The sequence below is a fragment of the Lampris incognitus genome, chromosome 13 (assembly GCF_029633865.1).
Source record: "Lampris incognitus isolate fLamInc1 chromosome 13, fLamInc1.hap2, whole genome shotgun sequence".
Lineage (NCBI taxonomy): Eukaryota > Metazoa > Chordata > Actinopteri > Lampriformes > Lampridae > Lampris > Lampris incognitus.
Window position 1 is genome coordinate 34,805,845 of NC_079223.1, and position 22,245 is coordinate 34,828,089.

The 22,245-nt window shown below is 44.0% G+C and overlaps 1 protein-coding gene across 3 annotated transcripts in view; it reads right to left on the reverse strand.

Moving 5' to 3' along the window:
- dlg5a (discs, large homolog 5a (Drosophila)) overlaps positions 1–18,856 on the reverse strand; it is a 52,941-nt gene extending 34,085 nt beyond the window's left edge. For 2 of the 3 annotated variants that reach the window (XM_056291366.1, XM_056291364.1), the window contains exons 1-4: positions 18,139–18,856; positions 2,881–2,949; positions 1,300–1,474; positions 458–601 (exon numbers count right to left, since the gene is read on the reverse strand). In XM_056291366.1, coding sequence (XP_056147341.1) covers positions 458–601; positions 1,300–1,474; positions 2,881–2,949; positions 18,139–18,442 — 692 coding nt within the window. In that variant the 5' untranslated portion in view covers positions 18,443–18,856. The remainder of the gene's footprint in view (positions 1–457; positions 602–1,299; positions 1,475–2,880; positions 2,950–18,138) is intronic. The other variant, XM_056291365.1, reaches the window with a different exon arrangement.
- Between the last annotated feature and the right edge of the window lie 3,389 nt (positions 18,857–22,245).

Sequence of the window (22,245 nt, forward strand, 5' to 3'; positions counted from 1 at the left end):
GCTCCAAAAATTAATCTTCAGCCCATGTGCTTTCAAGTTAAATGATTTGATTGCATAAATGCTTGTGTTTCTAAGCTTTTAAAGCCACATATTTTTATGTAATACTAAGTCCCTTCTGATATGCAAACGGTGTGTAGCTCCAATGGATGTTCTTTCAATTAGATTAATTGCAAAAAAAAATTTTGTATTCCAGCAAAACAATGCAATAGAAGCTAATTATTTTTCAGCTAAAAAACAACAGTTGGTGTGTGACAGAATCATTAAAGTGAGGGGTAAACTTTGTCTCAATAATAAGATCGCCAGTGCACATGTACCACTGCTTTCGTGTAGAAATTAAGACCCCACATTGCACTTAGGCTAAATAATGCAGTTTAATGGAGAAAACTGAGTTAGTTCTTCATCAGCAATCAAATCAGAGAAAGACTGCAGATGGGAATCTGGCATGGAAAATACTCACTGGTAAAAGTCAGCCTCCTTAACAGCCTCCTCGCACCTCTTGAGTGTTTTAGTGTGCTGGTTCTGGAGCGACTGCAGGTCGGCCATGGCCCTCATACACTGGCTCTTCAGACGCTCATAGTCATGGCTGGCTTTGGAATTTGGCCTTCAGGAAACAAGTAGCAAAACATCAAAACCCTCACCAATGACCTTGTCTGCAAATGCAGCGCAACAGCAGCTGAGATAGGAGAACAGAACCAACAAAATTCAAGTGTTGGTATGTCACTGTCTTTTGATTTCTTGAGACAGGGGCTCCATCACTAGCGTGATAAAAACTATGATATTAACATTGTTATGTGGCCAACAAAATATTTGGTAACCAAGGTACATTGAATTTAAAATGCAGTCAGCTATGTCGACATACAAGGGCTCTCTTACAGGTAAAATTAACAGTATCTGTGACAGAGCAGAATTATTTGATAACAACACGGCACCCGGAACTGAGGACATGGACGTCCCAGAGAGTAAACACTACCAATCATAAACTTTGCCTGGGAGCAAACAATCTCCAGGTCTGAAACAGTAGTTAAACATTGGCTCTCCTTTATTCCACTTAAAAACAACATCTATACACGCACACACACACACACACACACACACACACACACACACACACACACACACACACACACACACACACACACACACACACACACACACACACACACACTCACACACACACACACACACACACACACACACACACACACACACACACACACACACACACACACTCAACAATGATGTAATGGAAGAACGGAAAAAAAAGAAAGAAAAGCTTGCCAGGCCAGCCATGGATTGTACCTGCAGTCATCGAAGGTGGTCCCAGGCGATGCCAGAGCCAGGCGCTTGCGGAGCTCATCCCTCTCCCTGGTCACCTGGCGGAGCTGGAACAGAATAGTGTCCAGGTTGTCGCCGGATGGCCGGTTGTCGTTCATGGCTGGGGGTGGGGAGGAAGCTTCACCATTTACAGGCGAACCTGCAGCAATGAACACATTACCGGAGGCTTGGACCATTCACAGTCACACACCAGAGAAGGAGATTGTAGTTGATTGCATTTCATTATCCAGACATTGCATAACATTGCATTGGCTCAGGTGGTATTGAAGCAATTGCATAAACACTGCAGTAATCAAAAGAAGAGCATCAAACCTCATGTAAGGGGTTTAGTCATTATGCATTAAAAAAAACGGTGGAAGCAATTGTGCCATTGTTTTAAATGGCAAGAGAGGCCGAGTCTTTGACCAAGGAATTCTGAATGCATTACGTAAAAATGGTCAGGATGACAAGTGCCTGCTATGAAATTCCTGTTAGATCTGCTGGGGTTTTTCCATTACAATCTGCTGCAAATTTTCAGAGAATTACCTTGGATTCACACGGCTATGCCATCAGTAATCTCTGACAGGAAAATGAAAGGCAGACAGAACAGATCTCAGATAGGATTTGGATTTGGTGATGTATTTCTGGTGCTCTCTGTCTGGTTTAAACCAAGGTCTCCGGGGATTTTTACCCCATTGTATTTAAGCTCTTGTGCAGACGGTCATTTTTTGAACGCAAAGGAACTTGAGGTCTTTGTGAAAGATTAATACCCCACGTTAAAATAATTAATTTCCCATGCTTGTGTTCCCAGGGGGGTGTGCTCCGGTCACTGGCACCTCTATTTTTAATGCACCTGTTCGGGGAGCTGATTATTCTGTTCTACCAGACCTGACTCAAAGAGTGCAGTCGCCCTCATTGATCTCACTAGCGGAGCTTTTGTTATTCAGATACTAAGGATAGCCTCCATTATTGTGTATCCTTTACTGGATGCCAAATAGGTGGATCGCATTAGCCATTGAAAACCCTCTGAGAAAAAGAAATAGAATTCAATCTGAAGGCATTGTGGCTATTTTTTGCTTCACAGAGTAGGACACACATGGCAGAGGGACTGGGGCAGAAAAGCTGAGGATTATGTTCGTCTTTTGCTCAACATTTGGCCCTTTCGGAGGTTTATGTAACACAGCTGAGTCATTTGGAGCCCTGTCAAAACTAGAGAACAGAGAACATATAAACTTCCTTAAGGAAAAAAAAGGAGGGCAAAGGGAATGTTATTCCCTTTGCCACTGCACCAAATGAGACATATGAACCTTACATTTAAATGGAAAAACAAAACCAAAAAACAAAAAACATGGCTCAGAAACCCAAGAGAGAAGCAGGACTCAAACCAAATGCCTCTTCAGGACGCCTTCAAAACACACCTTAAACCCACTAATAATGACGACAACAGGAGAGTACTCCGGTGCAAAATTGCTTCACCTCCCTATGTGTGCAGTAGGGATAACAAACTCCTCTCATCTACTGTGAAACACAGGGACAGCCATAGAGACCTTGTGTCTGTATACATACCAACACTACTGAGGGAGCTGCTGCTTTCAGAGTCCGAGGGCATGGTGGAGAGAACGCTGTATGTAGAACCTGCCAGGAGATGAAAAACAAGAAAAGGAGCTCAAAGAAGGTTGAATCAGTTCATCTGGACACGTTTATTGACAGATACGTTTCATCACTCATCTAAGTGACCGCTTCAGTCTAAACTGACTGCAGGTATCCCCACCCTTATATACAATACAGTTGCAGAACAACCGAAACCAACAACCAGTTTCATATTGGCGTGACCATTAACTAGAGTTTCAAGGGCCATGTGTACTAGGATTTGGGAATGTTTGCAATCACAGCATTGTAAGATGGCGACAGATATAATCCCCCCCCCCCCCCGGTTCAGGGATAGTCGTTCCCTCTTAACATAGATGGCCTCTTTGGCTCCCCGTTCCTTCCCCCCGTTGGGGGGCCTAAGAGTACATCTGTCGCCATCTTACAAAGCTGTGATTGCAAACATTCCCAAATCCTACCTTACTGGATTCTACCCTACTTGAATCGAGTAGGCTAGTAATGATACTAGGAGAAAAAAGCGGTGTTTTTGTGTTTTGCAAAATTTATTGCAATATTAGAGAATAAAAAGGAATTTAGCCGGATTCCAAGTTGCATTGGAGTGTAAGTCGCCCTCAGCAAAAAACACATTGTTGCGAAGAAAAAAAACATACAAGTCGCTTTGGTGTGTAAGTCACATTTATGTTGTGGTACAATATTTACAACTGAGTCATAAGAATAAACATGGGCCATCTAGTGGTCTTAGTTGAGATGCAGCATATCCGTCCCGACAAAATTCGATTCCATTCTATTATCCAAACCGCTTATCCTGCTCAAGGTCGCGGGGATGCTAGAGCCTATCCCAGCAGCCTTTGGGCGGCATGTGGGGAGACACCCTGGACAGGCCGCCAGTCAATCACAGGGTCCACCCACACACACACACACACACACACACACACACACACACACACACACACACACACACACACACACACACACCTAGGGACAATTTAGTACGGCCGATTAACCTGACCTACATGTCTTTGGATTGTGGGAGGAAACCGGAGCACCCAGAGGAAACCCATGCAGACACGGGGAGAACATGCAAACCCCACACAGAGAACAACCTACTATGTCCTCTGTGTGGTGTAACGCCGTATATTTGATAGATGCCTTCCTCTGATGAAGCCTATTGTGTAAATCGCTGTGGAATATAAATCACAGGTACAGCCAGAGGAGTAAAAAAACAGCGAATTATAGTCCAGGTAATGCAGTTTAAGCAGACCCCCCCCCCCTTTTCCTCTCCAGTTGTACCTTGCCAATCACCCTGCTCTCCGAGCTGTCCCGGTTGCTGCTCCTGCCCCTCTGCCGATCCGGGGAGGGCTGCAGACTACCACATGACTCCTCCGATACATGTGGAGGCCACTTCTTTTCACCTGACAGTGAGGAGTTTTGCCATGTAGCACGTGGAAAGATCACACCATTCCCCCCAGTTCCCGCTCCCTCCTCAAACAGGTGCCTCGATTGACCAGAGGAGGCACTAGTGCAGTGACCAGGACACATACCCACATCTGACTTCTCACCCGCAGACGCCCAACCAAGCCGTTGGTAACATGGGGATGGGCGATCCCCGTGTTGGTAGGCAACGGAATACACCGCTATGTTACCCGGATGCCCAGTATAAGCAGATTTTAACTTTCAAAGCTCCATCTGCAAAGAATTTCCACTCTGGCCATGACTGAGGAGATTGCAGCGGGAGCAATGAGGCAGTTGTCCAAGAAGTCCTATATCAGACATAACTCTGATGCACTAGAATAGTTTTCGTCAAGCATAGTTAATAAAAATACAGACATTGCTAGATTTTGTTTCCCATCAAGCAATAAAAGTTTTAACCTAACACAACTGATGGGTCCAACTTGCATAAAATTGCACGCTTTGCGATGTGAACACCGCATGTGTATATTGCGACGGTTTCTGAAATAATATATTGTTCAGGCCTATAATGCAGTCTGTACAAAGCAAATTTCTCTGATTTATCAAATAATAAACAGGTTTATATTAACTACCTATGAAACATGCACACAAAACAAATATTCCAAAGTAAGCTTCACGTTGCCTCCACAGTTCTATAATGAATACAGTACAAGGCATATAGTTGAACATTTTTTTCCTTAGTGGTTCTACTTTATCTCTATGGACAGCCATTGTCATTATACCTCCTCTGCCTCGCTGTGCACGTTGCCTTGCTTTGATGTATAGTCCCTATATGTTTCTGCTATACAGGCAGAATGTCACAGCTGAAATTGGATTTTCCCTTTTTATGTTGAGCACATGAGAAAGAGACAGAGACGCAGAATTTCTCTCTGAACAACTGTACACATCACTAAGCTGGGGGGAGTATTTCAAACAGGCTACCGCCATCCATAGGGGAAGAGGATATGCAGATTTCCATTTTATTCTAAGCCAAGTCCCTGCTCCAAAGGGCAATGTATACATGTCCGACTGCTGAGAAAATGTTTAAAGATGAAAACTTTGACTTGTGCTTATACCAGAAGGCACCATGTACTATTGAACTAAACATGCATGTGACTGCATCTTGAGATATGACTTATGTAACACGTTAGCCTACATGCTACATGTAGTCCTCACTTAACACATGGACAAATTACTCCTGTGGACCGGCTGTTATACAGCAGGGCAATGGTAGCCAGCAGCTTCAGCAGCAGGCAATAGATTTGACGCCAACTGTTCCAGATCTCCATCTCTGTCCTTGCCTCCCCACCGGGTTGAGCTAAAGCTCTGGCTCCAGCTCTCAATGTGTGACAAGGCCAAGCTAATTAACTATGAGCTCTGTGAGACTGAGCCACTCCATCTCAGGCCAGACAGAGGAGAGAAAAGGGGAAGAGGGGGATGAGGAGGGGAAATAAGAGGCATGGAGCAGAGCAAAGAGGACAGATGAAAGGAGATAGCCTAACTAAGCAGCAAAGGAGATAAGGAGGGAAGGCGTTTTATGAGAGAGGAAGACGAAGAGAAATAGGGGGGGGGGGCTATATTAAAAAAAAACAGACAAGGAGAGCGGAGGGGAAAGGCTTTTAATCTGTTCTGACACTCCCTGAAGTGCAACATTTTTACAATACAAAGCACTTGAAGTGCACTGCTTTGATTTCCTATCGTCACTCTGGCACAGTATCTGCTCCATGCACACTCAACACAGAGCTCTGCAAAACACTTGGGCTCATTTCCCTAGGTGCATTGACAAAGCAGGAGCAGAGTTCTCGAAATTAGTATCACACTAAATCTCACAGTGAAGACCTGAACCGCTGACAAGTAGTACAGTGCCAGCTCAGCTGAACGATAAGTTGTTCTAAAACAGAGTTCAGCAACGCTTGCTGCCCGAGATAGCCTGACAATTATACCTTTGGAGTCTTGCACTTTGTGCAACATGAAAGCCAAACCATTGAAATAAATCTAAGTCTCGGTATTCTGCAAAGCTGTGCGAGTGTTATCATTTTAGATGACCCACTAAAACGGTAACATCAGACAAAATCTGTGACCACCTATTGGTTGGACACAAGGACAAGGCCTTGCATACTATGTGTGATTCACATTTCTTGAAAATTAGTCCAGGAAATATCAGGAAAATTAGTCTTTGAAAATTAGTCCAGCGTGTTATGATTAAGTTATATTGGTTACTGCTCTAATGGGTGCAGAGTAAATCCCATATTAGATACAGGCTGGATTCCTCATGGTCAATGGGTCACCAACATTGTGCTTTTCCAACACGCTTTTAATCATCAATAGCAATTAGCACCAGCCTCATTCAGTGGGGCCAGTCATTTGTAAACAAACTGGCTACATCAATAAAGCCTGCATCTATTAGGGCAGCATGCAGGTCAAGCAGGAAAATCCAACCGTCTCTACACCAAATGCCAGTCAGTCAGGACAAACTAGACCTAAGAAACCATATCTGATATATATATCCTGAAATATCCTGACTGAGTAGAGATTTACTCCACCACAATGAGGATAGTCTCAGATATACCCTCTCCACTAAACCCACTGCAACATCTCCTTGTCCTGGAAGGGAGGCTCTACAATGCGATGCTGCTGTCAGATTTCATTAAGGGCATTTAGACATGGTAATAAGGAACATATAACAGCTGCTGACTTCTATCCAGAGGTACACTGTGCTAAGATACAGCTCTACAGTGAGAAATATTAAAATGGGGGACCCGAGGAAAAAAAAAGAGGGCTGTAGTAACAAAGGCCTGTCAACATGATGTAAGTAGGTCAGGAGAGCCCTCGCTCTGCCTTTCTCTCCCCCAGTCTAACACCAGGCTCAGCAACCAACAGTGGCTTCAGACGACCAGATTATGTTCTCCAGAACATAAAGTGAGATGACACACGTTGCCATGGTGAATCTGGATGTGAGGAATTGCACCCTCTGCAGCACGGTGAAAAAGATGGGAAAGGGGTGGGGGGTGGGGGCTACCAGCAGAGAAAATGCTCTCAGTGCCTCGCCAAAGAGAGGTGCAGAGACTAAATACCTCAACAGTTCCAGAAAATTCTCTTATCTAACGATGAAAGCGATCCCCAAAATATGAAGCGTGTATGGTTATCTGAGCGATCAAATTGCCGCTTCAAACGAGCTTTATCTGAGCATCTTGACAAGCCTTGTACTACGGATCGGATGCAGCCAGGCATTCTGTTCCCAGAAAGGAAAAACAAAAAAGGAAACTTTTGGGGCCACTTGGCAAAAAAGAACATCGTTAGCATTCCAAAAATAATACTCTCTGTGCTATTCTCTATTAGCTGTTGTCAGCTCTTCTCAGTCAGTGAACTGCAGTAATGAAAAATTGAAAAAAACATCACTGAGAAGTTGAGTTCAAATATTCTCTATTATATGGAGATTTCCCAGTTTGTGACCTTAAATTCAAGACCATTCACATGAAAAAGGCCTGATTATACCACTAAAAAGGAAACAATCGTAATTTTCAGCAACGCCTCTCGCTATACATATATCGTAGGGACACTCCATCAGCAGCCATTATACCGAGCAGTATTTTGTGTCTCTCAAACACTGCTGAAAAAGTGCCAGTGGAGTTACTGGCAGACAATCTGTGTATGTGAAAACTACAGTCCTTTCTTGGTTTGCCACTAATTTTGTTGGGGTACATAAAAATAGGCTATACTGTACCAGGAAGGGTCGAAACACAACTTTTCAAAATTTCAGCAATGATACACCAGGCAATTTCTACTTGCACCAGGGATTTCGTTCTTAATGACCGTTCATAGAAAATACCTAATCCACCACAAATGTTAACTATACACTGATGAGCCAAAACATTATGACCACTCACAGGTGAACTGAATAACACTGATCATCTCCAAACAAGTGCAAATGTCAAGGTCTGGGTAGATTAGATGGTAAACAAACAATCAGTTCTCGTAGTCAACGTGTTGGATGCAGGAGAAATGGGCAGCAGTAAAGACCTGAGTGACTGACAAGGGCCAAATTGTTATGGCCAGATGACTGGGTCAGAGAATCTCTGAAACAACAAGGCTTGTGGGGTGCTCCTAGTCAGCAATGGTGAGTACCTACTGACAGTGGTCCGCGGAGGGACAAACCACAAACCGGCAACAGGGCGTTGGGTGCCCAAGGCTCATCGATGTGCAAGAAGGCTATCCCGTATGGTCCAAACCAAAAGAAGGTCAACTGTGGCACAAGTGGCAGAAAATTTTAATGATGGTTACGGGAGGAATATGTCACAACACACAGTACATCACATCCTGCTGCGTATGGGGCTGTGTAGCCGCAGACCGGTCAGAGTGCCCATGATGACCCCTGCCCATCACTGAAAGTGCCTACAACAGGCACGCAAGAATTGGAACTGGACCTTGGAGCAGTGGAAGAAGGTCGCTTGGTCCGATGAGTCCCATGTTCTTTTAGAACACGTGGATGGCTGGGTACGTGTGCACCATTTACCTGGGAAGAGATGTCACCAGGATGCCCCTGTGGGAAGATGACAACCTGGTGGAGGGAGTGTGATGCTCTGGGCAATGTTCTGCTGGGAAAGCCTGGGTCCGGCTATTCATGTGGACGTCAATTTGACACATGCCAACTACCTAAACATCACTGTAGACCAGGTGCACCCCTTCATGGCAATGGTATTCCCTGATGGCAGTGGTCTCTTTCAGCAGGATAATGTGCGCTGCCACACAGCACACATTGTTCAGGAATGGTTTGAGGAACATTATGAAGTGGTCAAGGTGTTGCCTTGGCCCCCAAATTCTCCAGATCACAATCTTGATTGAGCATATGTGGGATGTGCTGGACCGACAAGTCCGATCCAGGGTGGCTCCACCTCGCAAGTTACAGGACAAAGAATCTGGTGCTAATGTTTTGGTGCCAGATACCACAGCACACCTTCAAGGGTCTTGTAGAATCCATGTCTCGGCAGGTCGGCGCTATTTTGGTGGCACATGGAGGACCAAAAGCATATTAGACAGGTGGTCATAATGTTTTGGTTCATCGGTGTATATTTTGCAGCGTCATAGCAATACAAAAACATCAAAAGCATGCAATAAAACTCAAGGCGGGTTTGGCCACTTGGTGCCATTTCCCTATCCTTCTAATCTGCACCCAAGACCGCAGCATGTGTCTTTCAGGAAAATCTGATGTAATATTTGCTGCAGCATGTTGTTCTTCAGGTTTTGCTTAAAAATTATGTAGTATACAGCTTTTGGGACATGCAAACCGCTGACTTGGAAGTTGCATTCCACATGTTGTGACAAAATATATCCAATATTTACCAAGACTAAAACAACTACATTTTTTTCAGAAAATTATTTTAGACATACGTTGAATGGTCTCTGAATTTCACCACCAGGATGAAAACTTTCTGGACGCTGGGAACATGAACGGCTATGTTCTTTCCTGGAGTTGTACGCTAGGCTGGAAGAAGGACAAGGTTGATTGTAATAAGCAACGTAGTTTCGGGCTGCAGTATCAAATCAAAGCACTCAAAATTGCACAAGCACACACAAGCATTATAAGCCGTTCATAGTGATAATATAGTGGAGAGAGATAGAAAACAGGGCAAAGACTTGAGCTTCCAGGGCAATCCTTAGTCACGATTTTAAAGCCAAATATAGTATTCTTGGATTCCTAGTTCATCTGTTAATTTTCCATAGTTTGTAATGTGCTATCAGGGTAAACTTCCTACACGTCTCGAATTTCATGTGCACAAGGTACATATGCACTTGGTATTTCGACTACTGATAAGAAAATGCAAATCATTCTACATACAACTGTTCAAGTGAATGCCACCAAATGCCATAAAGACAGTGATTCAAAGATTTCCTGCCACAGAGTCACTGGCGGACACTTTCCAGCACAATTCCTATGGCATTTCAGAGACACACAGAAGACTTCGCAGTATTATATGGCATTCATCCCTACAATACATGAAGATATGTTTAAAAATCTTAAGTGTTTCCTCCTAAACTTGACTGAAAACTACACAGCCATTTTTACTAAGCAGTGTAATGCAAAATTAGGGCTGAGGGGTGAATAAACTTTTGGCCCCAGCCAGAGGACAGACCAACAGCTCTTCTCCTCCCACATCCCAGACCTCTCAATCAGCTTCTTCTCAGTTGATGTCCCGCCCACAACATGGACACTATAGATGTAGCCACAAATGATTCTCTCAGCCCAGGGAGAAGCCCAGACTGTAGCTTTTTCTGCACCAATTCCAATCAACCCCCACTCACAGCCAACACCGCAACACCACTGGCCTCAGGAGTAGAGAGCTAGGTGACTGTGACTAACATGACAGGGGCAGTTAGCACACTGTGAAGCAATGAGAACAAGAAAAGACAAAGAGTCAGAATAGAAGAGAAGGACGTGAACTTCGTTCTCATGCAGCTGTAAATTAGGTGTCTTTCCTCTAGACCTTGTAGCCCATCACGTGAGAATTTATTTTGGGCTTCGCTTGTAAAAATAATGAGGCCGAACAACACACAGTTGAAATACACATGTCCTATTCTCATTACTGTTCCTGTGGGGCTTCCACAAAACCATTTGGCTTCAGTTCTCATAAGGCAAAGACACCTCAGGCTAAGGTTGTAAGAAATGAACCAATTGCTGTGTGGCTTCTGCGGTGAGGCGCTGATCATTCGATGTGTCAGTCAAAATTTTCACACACCTGATATGATTCCACGGAGAAAGATTTCTCCTCTGCACCAAACTCAATACACAACATCCATCTATGCCTGTCAAAGTCTATTCTTTGCCATAATCAGCTTAACTGGGAGATACTTAGTACATATTGTTCAGATGAAAAGCGTCAGCCTTTTCCTCAGACCTCTCCCTGTAGTGAACTTGAATGAGTGTGAACCCACAAAGATATCAAGGTAAGGAGAAAAACACATGATCGCAGAAGACATAAAAAGGTACACAGCTTTCAGCCAAGCTGGCCTGCAAGAGCTGCCGCAAGGTCCAAAAATGCCCCTGCGTGCAATAGAGCCCAGCTTATTATCGGCAAGCAATAATGGGCCCTCTCTCTGTGAAGAGACCTAACTCAGCATAAATGAGACATAAGTACTTTTTGAGCAGCTTGACTGTGCCAAGGGTTGGGTCAAAAATAAAAGGTTAAAAGATGACTAACATCTCTTCTGAGTAGCTACGTATGGAATAATTGGGATTGTCAAGGACATTGCTATCTGTGAGGAATATTGCTTGAATTTGGAAAGTCTTTGTGGTATTTTTTATCATTTTTAATCATACAGTTATCTCGGTTATGAAGGTGTTCTCATACTGATGGGATGATTCACTGATTGGGCAAGAATTTTGGAAAACTCTAATTCTAACAACCTTATCTCACCCAAAAGTAGTGGATTCTAGCTTAAGTAGGTAATGTGCATTTTGTGAATCATCTATGTAGGCACCCTTCTCTTGCAAAAAATATTGATGAATCAAAATAAGTTCACATGAAACCCACACCCCCCATCACATACGATACAAGTATTTACATGAGCAATATTTTTTTTTTTACATTCTAAACATTGGTTCTGTGTAACCTACATTTATATAACATGACCCTAACACTGCCAATATTAGAGATTCCATTTTCACTGGGGTCACCCATGCTAAAAATGCATGCACTTCTAGTATGTAAAATGCATTTTTGATATAATCATCCACCTAATATCATTAAAATGACTACTAGAACAGAGTATACGTACTGTTACTTACTGTAATGTATTTGTCTTACAGCTCTTTAATATCCTAATATGTAGTAGTCACTTTGCTTATGCTTGCTGAACAATCCTTGAAACCAGGAGCCTTCGAAAAGTGAACAAGACTGAAGGTCTTGGACCCCATCCTCCAAGACTTTCATAATGAAGAAAGATGAGCCTGTAGTCACAACCCAAAGGTTGAATGGAAGTCAAACAAATGACTGTAGTGTTGAGCAGCAGAGACATGAGATGCACAGAGATGGACAAATCAGGAGAATGTCAGATAGACAATGGTAATGAAAGGATAGCATCATCAGGACAGGAGGCATTTAGGCCCCAGTCACACCAGAAATCGGCAGAGCGAAATATATTTGCGTGCCCTTGCGGGGCAGAAAGCTTGGCAGCAAAAAATAGTTATAAAATACATGAAATAAATGAAACATCATTGTTCCATCTACTCCTGCTGTATGACAGAGAGCAGTGTATTTTTGTACAGCAATTTATGTTTTGGCAGAGCATATATTATAAAACTGCAGGCAACAGGCATGGGTGCAAGTCCATGAATATTGGGATGGCATCCAGTGCTTTTACCTGTGCCCCCATCCTTGGGGTTAGTGGTTGTGTCAGGAAGGGCATCCGACCTAAAATTTTGCCAAATCATTATGCGGACTGACAAGACCATACCGGATCAGTCAAGGCCTGGGTTAACGACGACCACCATCGGTGCTGTGCCCTCACAGGGTATCGATGGAAACTATCAAATTCACTGTGGCAACCCCTGGGAAACAGGGAACAAGCCGAAAGACGAAGAAGATATATTATAAGACTGGATGATTATACACTGATACAATGATAGCTTTCTCCATTTACTCTCCCTTGCGGCCACCCTGTCAGAGGTCAACAGTCAAAGCGGTTTTGCTATTGGTCGACGGTGCAAATTCATGTCAAAGTTCACCTAATTTTAAGTCTGCACCGAGGCACTGTGTGAATTTACTTGGCTACTATTCCATCTGTTGAGATGATTACATTCAAATGAATTGATTTCAGTGTGAAATATCGCCCTTCTGGAGCCCGACCTGGGAAGAGAGCTCGCTGGTAAGTGTCTAGTGGCCAGGCCTTGGCCCATGGGGCCCGGTTGGGCCCAACCCGAAAAAACAACACAGAGCCACCACCCGTGGACACACCACCCGCAGGGATGAGCATTGGGGTAGGGTGCAATGCAGGCCGAGCAGTAGGCAAAGGCAGGGACCAGGGCGTGCTGACTTCCAGCATCACAGAGTTGTCCAGGAGGACCAACTGGGAGGAGACCCTGGGGTACACTCAGAACTCGCTGGAGGGACTACATGTCCATTCTGGCCTGGGAATGCCTTGGGATCCCCCAGGAGGAGCTGGAGGGCGTTGCTGGGGAGAAGGACATCTGGAGTGCTCAACTTAGCTTATAACCACCACAACCCGACCCCAGAGAAGCGGCTGATGATGAGAGATATCACCGTCATAAATGCTGGTGTGACCTGGGCCTTAGAGAGGCAACGTACGGCAGAACAGAATAGAGAAGAGGATAAAGCTTGGTGGATAGAGTTGTTCAACTGGAGAAGAGGAGCTGTTTATTTCAATGACTTCTTTGCACTGGCTTAACATTTAGTCGCTGGCATTACCTCTATGTCGTCGGGTATTTTGGAAGTGTAACACATGTAAAATGGTAATGTAGTCCCGTTTCACAGTATTACTTCCTGGCTGTGTATACACACTTGGTGGCTTTAATAAACCTCCTTTCATAACTAAGTGCCAGAGGAAAATGAGCATCAAAATGCATTTGCTGATTTGCTGGTTTGGTTAGGCTAGTTGTGTTCCAATTTTGTGTTGTGTGCCAAAGTGCAATTACTTAAATTTGAGATTCTGAAGAAAAGTGTGATTCACACTTTGAATTCCAACCAGGTTTTACAGCCTTATTCGACTGAGATCTGTTTGCAGTGAAAAGGCTGTTGTGTTCACACTTCAAATGTGCAATCAGAGATCAATGCGATTAAACTGGGATAATGACACCAATGACCCAATGAAAATGAGAGGTCAATCTCTCATTCACCTACCTCTCAGGCCTTGATCAGATGGATTTATTGACCAACATTACTGACAGCCCTTCCCAAACTGTCAGCATTGCTAATTACAAGTCAACAGCACACTATTGGCCACCCACATTCTTTTCCAGTTCTTTCAGAAGCATGTAAACTTTCAACAGTTCAACAAATGATAGAGTCAACGAGGCCCGTTTCTGTTGAGACTGGCTTCCTTGGAGCCATACTGCATCATAAAATATACAGAGACAACTCATCAAGAGTGGGGCTTTGAAATGCCATCAAATCACATCTAAGCAGGAGGACTGATTAACAGCTGACGAACTGATACTCATGTGGAAAATGGGAACCAAGCAAGATGGGGGAAAACTGAGGGTTGGAAGGAATGAGTGATAGTGGTGGGGAAAAGAGGGTGGATGAGTGGGACAGTGACAATGTGCGTCATTGGGGGGGGGGGTGCAGACGCCAGCCAACACAGAGAAACAGAGAGAGGGAAAGAAAGAGAGTGAGAGAGAACAAGGGGGGGCAAAATCCAGCCCATGGGAGATACTTAAGAGCAATGGTCACGACAGAGTGCCAGGGTCATAACTCCCTTGTGGTTTATGGAGTGAGACAGGGATGCTAGCTGACAGAGGGAAGAACCCCACTTCACCTTCACACACATACACACACTCTCACCCTCCCACCCTACTGGCCCATGTCCTAGGTTGCTGTACACAGAGCAAGCTGCTGACTGGGAACTTTAGGCCTACTCAACTTCTCAACAAAAGGCCTGTTGTCTGTCTTCCTCTCACTCACTCGCGCCCTCTATCTCCATCACCCTCCCATCTCTCTATTACGTCCCTTCATTTAAGAATGTGAAGAGGAGGAACCACTATCTCAGTGGAAAGGACGGTGGCGAGCAAGAGAACTAAAAAGACAATCACACACAAACACATACACGCACACACGCATGCACTCACAAGGGTGACTCAGACACAGGGAGAAAAAGCGAGAGAATGAGTAAACAAGGGAAAGAGAGAAACAAGCAAACGGGAGGATGAAAGCAAACAGAGCAGGAGACATGAATTGTGAACACTGCATCCTGTCAGGAGGCATTGTGTTGTCCTCTCAGAGCATGTTTAAATCACTGTCAGAGGCTGTGGAGTGAGTTGGAGGGGGGAAGGGGCAGGGGGGGTTTGCAGGTACATCTCCTCTACTGGTCTGTTCCTCTACGTAGAGCATCACCCATGCAACACAAGGGAAAGGGCAGAAAATATCAGGCATGAAATCGGTTTGATTGCCGCCGCTTGGAATTCTGGAGTGAATTCAATTCTGCTTGGGAAGATGGATACACACAAACGCTCGTTCGCATAACAAGGCCAAGGGTTTAGTCATACTGACTGGATGTTCTGTTCAGTAGTTTAATCAGAGTTTGAGCATTTGTTAGAACCACAGAGTCAGGGTCCTCTGGTATACTGACGCACAAAACAGGCTAAATAATACTTTTTTTCTTCTTTTTTTTTTTTGTGCAGCACACAAATTAGGAAGTCGGCAAACAACAAACCTGCAATAAAAATCTAGCAGCCCGGGCTTTAAGACAACCTGGTGTTTCTGTGCATGATTGTATGTATTTCCATTAGCGGAAACGGCATTTCGATGTAGTGTGTATGATCGCGTGCTTGTGTGAAAGCTCAACTGGCAAAAGAGGCACAGCTGAGTACCGGAGCAGGAAGGCAGCAAGAGAGGAGGAAAGCTTGGGAGCAGGTTGCCATCAGCAAGACTCATCACAAGATTATGTTGTCTCTGCCTCTACGTATCTGTCCCACTCGCTGTATCTCTCACCCTTTGTGTCTCTCTCACTCTCTCCGTCGTTTTCCCTGGTGCACTGGGGCTCTGAAGATTTCATCCCTATGCTTTTTCGCCATCTCTCTGCCCGAAGGCAATCAGTGAAAGACTCATCTTCATCATCTCATCGGAGTGTTTAAAAAGCGGTAATCACATCAGCCGAATCACTGCACTAAAGATAATGAAAAGCATAAAAAAAGACAACTCTCCAATCACATCGGAAGCAGACTAAAGCATAGTGGTTGATACATAGCACTATGGAGGCATGACAACACGTCTCACAGTGAGACATTATATTGGGGGAAGGGGAGAACAAGCTAGGTCTGAGTCTCTGTTGAATAACCGCAGGCCAACTGGTTAAACTCACTACTGGTACTCACAATTCTCCAGTACAGAGCACTTAACACTACTCACCATCTCTGGGATCCAATACTGACGTCTATCGGTGAGGAAAAGGTAACCTGGCAGGGACTCACAGCCAAAACTTCAGAGTTCTAAGATAAGCTTAAATCCTGCGTAGCCAATGCCAGTCAGAAACCAAAAATAAGTAGACCAACCAAACTTGCAGCTGCTCACAGGTGAAAATGTATTGATGCATGTCAGGATGACGAGGCTGAGTAGCCGCTCTACGGCAGCCACACTCAATACAAGGAAAAGTGATAAAGCTCAAAGGAAGCATTACTTATCAAGTCAGCAGAGCAGCAAGACACCAACTCAGCAATACCTGCTAAGCCCTCCCTGCTGGCAAGCAGGCAGAGACACACTTCAATTTAGCAGGTGTAAGCTATGGATCATATATATATGAGTAACTGGGTTTTGGTCTAAGCCTATTCAGATGAAGCTAGCCATCTCCAGATACAAACAGTCAGCTAGCCGGAATAGTTCTGAAACATGTCTTTGAATGGCATTAACTTTTTGTCTTCTCCCTACTTTGGGATCTCAAGACTCATTCTGCATTCAAGCCCTCAGGGCACAACACTGGTTGTGAGTAAGGCACTGGCCTCAGTCATTCAGACGTAGTAAAACACACAAAACTAGACAAGGCTTTTACACTTGATTGCCCTTTATCTCTATGCAATGATCAAAATCACTCAAGCGCAGGCTATTACCTTGAGGACTGACCAAAAAAAAATTTTTTAACAAAAAGACAAAAACAAACTTGCAAACAGTGCAACTATAATTAATGCTTTATTGCATCACTGGGCCATCAAAGACAAAAAGCTGAATAACTAGGATGGCAACTGGGTTTACACTCAACATAGGAAAGGGGGATTGATTAGTGTCATACTATGGATTTACAAGTGTGCAAGGAAGGATTATAGTCAAACTCCCATGTACAGGTTCATACGGACACACGTCAGCGGCAAGCCCGTTGGCATGGAAACAAGTCAGGGTATCCAATGTACCCTAACCACATAACATTATTAATAACAAATTGGGTTTGTTATTATTTGGGGGGGGGGGTGACAGACTAAATCTGGGTATCCACATTTTAAAAATGGTATGGCTAGGACAAATGTCATAGTCTGCATTTAGGATTACCTAGTGGAAATATGGACACAGCACACTCAGCAGATCTGATATTAAGAGTAACACCAGTCTCACCCCATTCGTACCGTGGACGTGTTATGGGTTATGACAGAATGAGAACAACTGCACAGCATAAATCGGTGGGGGGGGGGGGAGTAGAGCTTAAGTAGTCCTATGTCTAACAGACTGAATCGATCACAAGCTGTGATTTCTTGCCCTATAACTTGCAGTACATGGGCTAGTGCCTTGTCTTACGCAAAACTGTGATGTCGCAGCAGTGAACGCTGGTTACAACTGTAACTAAAATCTCAAATATGCTGTTCAGTCCTCTTAACATTTGCATGAATTATATTATGCATTGCATTTAGAGGTCGATGATAGATCAACGAATGGCCAGAGTCCTACTTGTGTGGAGGGGTCAATTGCCAAATCTGCGGGCCTGGGCTTCAAGTGCTGGGGATCAAGACCACCCAATTTGAGCTCACTGAAAATGGTTTGCCGCGGCCTTGTCCACTCGCTTGAAATGCCCCCTGAATGACATGTTATGAGATTCTGGTGTTTCGGGTCTTACCAGTGGAGTGGTCCACAGGTCCACCACCGCTGCCGCTGAAAAGAGCGGAATACAGGTCAGGGTACGCCTTCTCCAGGGCCACACACAGGTCTAAGAAATGGTCGCTATCCTTATTCATCAGCATCTTCAGAAGATGGTCTACTTTCTCCGCGCTGGACGAACAGTTCTGGTCCAATTCAAATCGGTCAAGTTGGCTCAGGGTACCAGAAACTATCAGCAACTCTATCAGCCGGTCCGCGTCTGTTATGGACTCCAATAAGTTCTGGTGGCACTGGTCTAACAACTCTTTGTGCTTTGGCTCCATTGCTGTTCGCTGTAGTTCCGTAGCTCTCAAGCTAACTAGATGGCCAGCTCAGATGTTATGATGTCCTTAGCTTCCAAAAGCACCACCCGATTATTCAACAAGCAACTTATTGGGGCTCGCAGAACTTCGCCAGAACCACCATTGCACTAAATTGCATGGGAGATCAATTTTTACAGCAAACAGAAAAAGGCACAAGAAGCCATATTTGTTGCCCAAGGCTGTTGACTGCACTAAACAGCGATACATCTTCCCATATTACTTGTGCGTAGCAAATCGGGTCGTTTTTGCTTTCCGTCCAAGTACGCGTTGCCGGAATATATTTTCCTCTTCCAATGAATCATTTGCTTCACGGTATGCTGACTTAACTGCTAAGGGAAACTATCGTAACTCTGTCGCCGTGCCTCACTTACACCGTATCCTCCGCCATGTCTAGGCACTTCAGCAGCTGCTGCCCCCTGTCAATCAACGAGCCACACAATTGCCATATACGGTGAATGAGGCGGGGTTTCGTAAAGACACACCCATATTTGCGTAGCAGCGCCGTAGTACGTCGAAAATCCCATGCGGGAAAAATAAGAATGGAGAGAATTTGCATTATAATTTTATTGTGTTATACCATAACCCTTCCAGTTCAGATATTCAGATACTAGAAACCCACAGAGTTCCTCTTGAAGGATTAGAAAAATACACTGTCATAAAGGCATTGGGCTTCTGCAACAGTTCTCTTATATCATATCATATCAATCATATCATATCATATATATATATAATCATATGTATCATATCACATTTTATTTGTTTATTTTTATACCCAAGCTCTTGATTCACCCTGTTTTTATATATAAATACATCTCTTTATTCTATTTCATTTTATCGGAACCAAATGCTTCAGTTTAGTTCTTTATATTTTGTATACTCTCAATTCGCTGATATTGTGTGCTTTTGAATTATGCAAGCTGTAATGACGCTTTAATGTTCCCCAGGATCAAGTATATATCTATCTATCTATCTATCTATCTATCTATCTATCTATCTATCTATCTATCTATCTATCTATCTATCTATCTATCTATCTATCTATCTATCTATCTATCTATCTATCTATCAGAAGAAGAAGAAGAAGAAGAAGAAGAAGAAGAAGAAGAAGAAGAAGAAGAAGAAGAAGAAGAAGAAGAAGAAGAAGAAGAAGAACTGGAGCCAGTTACAATGTGATATTGTAGTCAGATACTGGGTCCCAGGCTTCAAGATGAATAATATGTGAGGGTGAAAATATGAACTGTGTTTTCTGAGTAAGCAGTAATATACTAAATGATGGTGATTGAACCCAATCCTATCCAAGTTAACGACTGAGTCAACACAGGCATCTGTCTACAGGCGTAGACCTACGTCTCAAACTGTGACCTTTTTCATGTGTGCATTTAATTTCTGTTGTGACATCCATCCCCCAACACACCCTCTCCCATGTTGACTCCCCAGCTTGTGCAACCATGTGGTATTCTCGTTAGATGAAAAATTAATTACGGTTCATTCATATCAAAGGGAAGCCGTCCCCGTTCAGTGACATGGATTGGACGGTGGAGTCTGGGGCCTGCCTTTGGGGACGTGTTTGAATACAAGGGGAGAAAGTGTTATTTATGGGGTATGAATTAGTGGCGGGCGGTGCGACTTGTTTTGTTGAATCAGTAGATTCAAGTCAAAACATGTGAGCCTATCGAGTGTTTGGAGTTTCCGGTACATCATGAGTCCTAAAACCTGCTGAAGTATGCAGGGCCTTTATGAGTCCAGTCTAGTGGTGGCCATCAGTGTTACATGACCACACAGGATATCCACCGACACCAGACTTTCACTCCAAAACATTGTTAGATTCATAATATCATAATACAGTAGAGTATGGGCACTTTGAACATTTAGCCTAAGTGTTGGCAGCATTTACTTTGCTTAAAAAACAATAACATTTTTTTTCTATCGTTTTACCCAAAATGGTTATTCTTTTATTCTTTGCTGATTTTATCATCGCCTGTTGTTACCGGGGACAAATGAAATAGGTGTAATATTTACACAAACTAGCCCAATATATGACTACTGAATGTGACAGAAAGATGTTATTCACCAAAAATAGTGTTTCCTCACCTTCACATACACACACACACACACACACACACACACAGAGATGACAGGGTGTTGGGTGCCCAAGGCTTATCAATGTGCGAGGGCAACGAAGGCTAACCCATCTGGTCCCACAGAAGAGCTACTGTAGCTCAAATTGCTAAAAAAAACAATGCTATGATAGACAGGTGTCAGGACAGAGTGCATCGCACCCTGCTGCATATGGGGCTGCGTAGCCACAGACCGGTCAGAGTGCCCATGATGACCCCTGTCCACCGTCGAAAGCTCCTATGGGCACATGAGTGTAAGAAGTGGACCTTGGAGCAGTGGAAGAAGGTGGCCTGGTCTGATGAATCGCGTTTTCTTTTACATCATGCAGATGGCCGGGTGTGTGTGCATCATTTACCTGGGGAAGAGATGGCACCAGGATGCACTGTGGGAAGAAGGCAAGCTAGTGGAGACAGTGTGATGCTCTGAGTGATGTTCTGCTGGGAAACCCTGGGTCCTGGCATTCATGTTGCTGTTACTTGAACACGTGCCACTTACCTACACATTACTGCAGACCAGGTATACCCCTTCATGGCAATGGTATTCCATGATTGGAGTGGCCTCTTTCGGCAAGATAAGGCGCCATGCCACACTGAACACATTCTTCAAGGTGTTGCCCTGGCCTCCAAATTCTCCAGATCTCAATCCAGTTGAGCATCTGTGGGATGTGCTGGACTGATAAGTCCGATCCACGGTGGCTCCACCTCGCAATTTACAGGACTTGAAGGATCTGCTGCTAATGTTTTGGCGCCAGACACCACAGGAGACCTTCAGGAGCCTTGTAGAGTCCATGCCTCGACAGGCCGGCGCTGTTTTGGCGACACATGGAGGGCCAACAGCATATTAGACACGTGGTCATAATGTTTTGGCTCATCAGTGTTTCCATACAGCAGTCAGCAGGCTACCTTCGTGTTATTATGTCTTGTGTATTCAGAGTCGCATCATTGGAGACCCGAGTTGTATCAACCTCGAAAATTATTCATTTGTTCATTTTGATAGCGTTAGTAGATTCTAAAAAATGACAGACACATAACTGACTGGATTTGTTTATCGGACAGGTCAAGGCGAAGAAAAATATCATATCATATCCTTTCATCATCTTGTACTTTGGCCGAATATCTGAAAAGTGTGCGGTTAATGGACAGGAGTACGAGTTGCAAACATATTATTTCATGCATTAATTCTCAAATACCTTTATTTACTATGGCAGCGGTCTATCAATTTTATACCCTCTCTGTGACCAGTCCTTACGGATCCCCAAATGAGGGGATGACATCGAGATTAGCCACACTGTAAAATGAGAATGAGGGTCAATTCCATCAAAACGCTGGAGTCTTTTAATGCATACAAATTTTAAGTAACTTCTCTCCCAAATGTCTTCAGATCACACCGCAATGGAGACCACCCCCCGTTCCCTCAAAATCATTGCAGCAAACAATAACAAAACAACGCACGGCTCAGTTTCCAAATGCGAGGTTATTTGGGGATCAGAGAAAGGCCTCGCCCCCTGCTGGTTATATTAAGAAACTCCACTGGATTAAACCGCCGTCATTATAAAACGATGTAACAGAGACGATGCTCCTGATCAATATAACACCGTTAGCAGTGTGTAATAATCTGCCCGGGTTGGATTTTCTTTCAAAAACTAA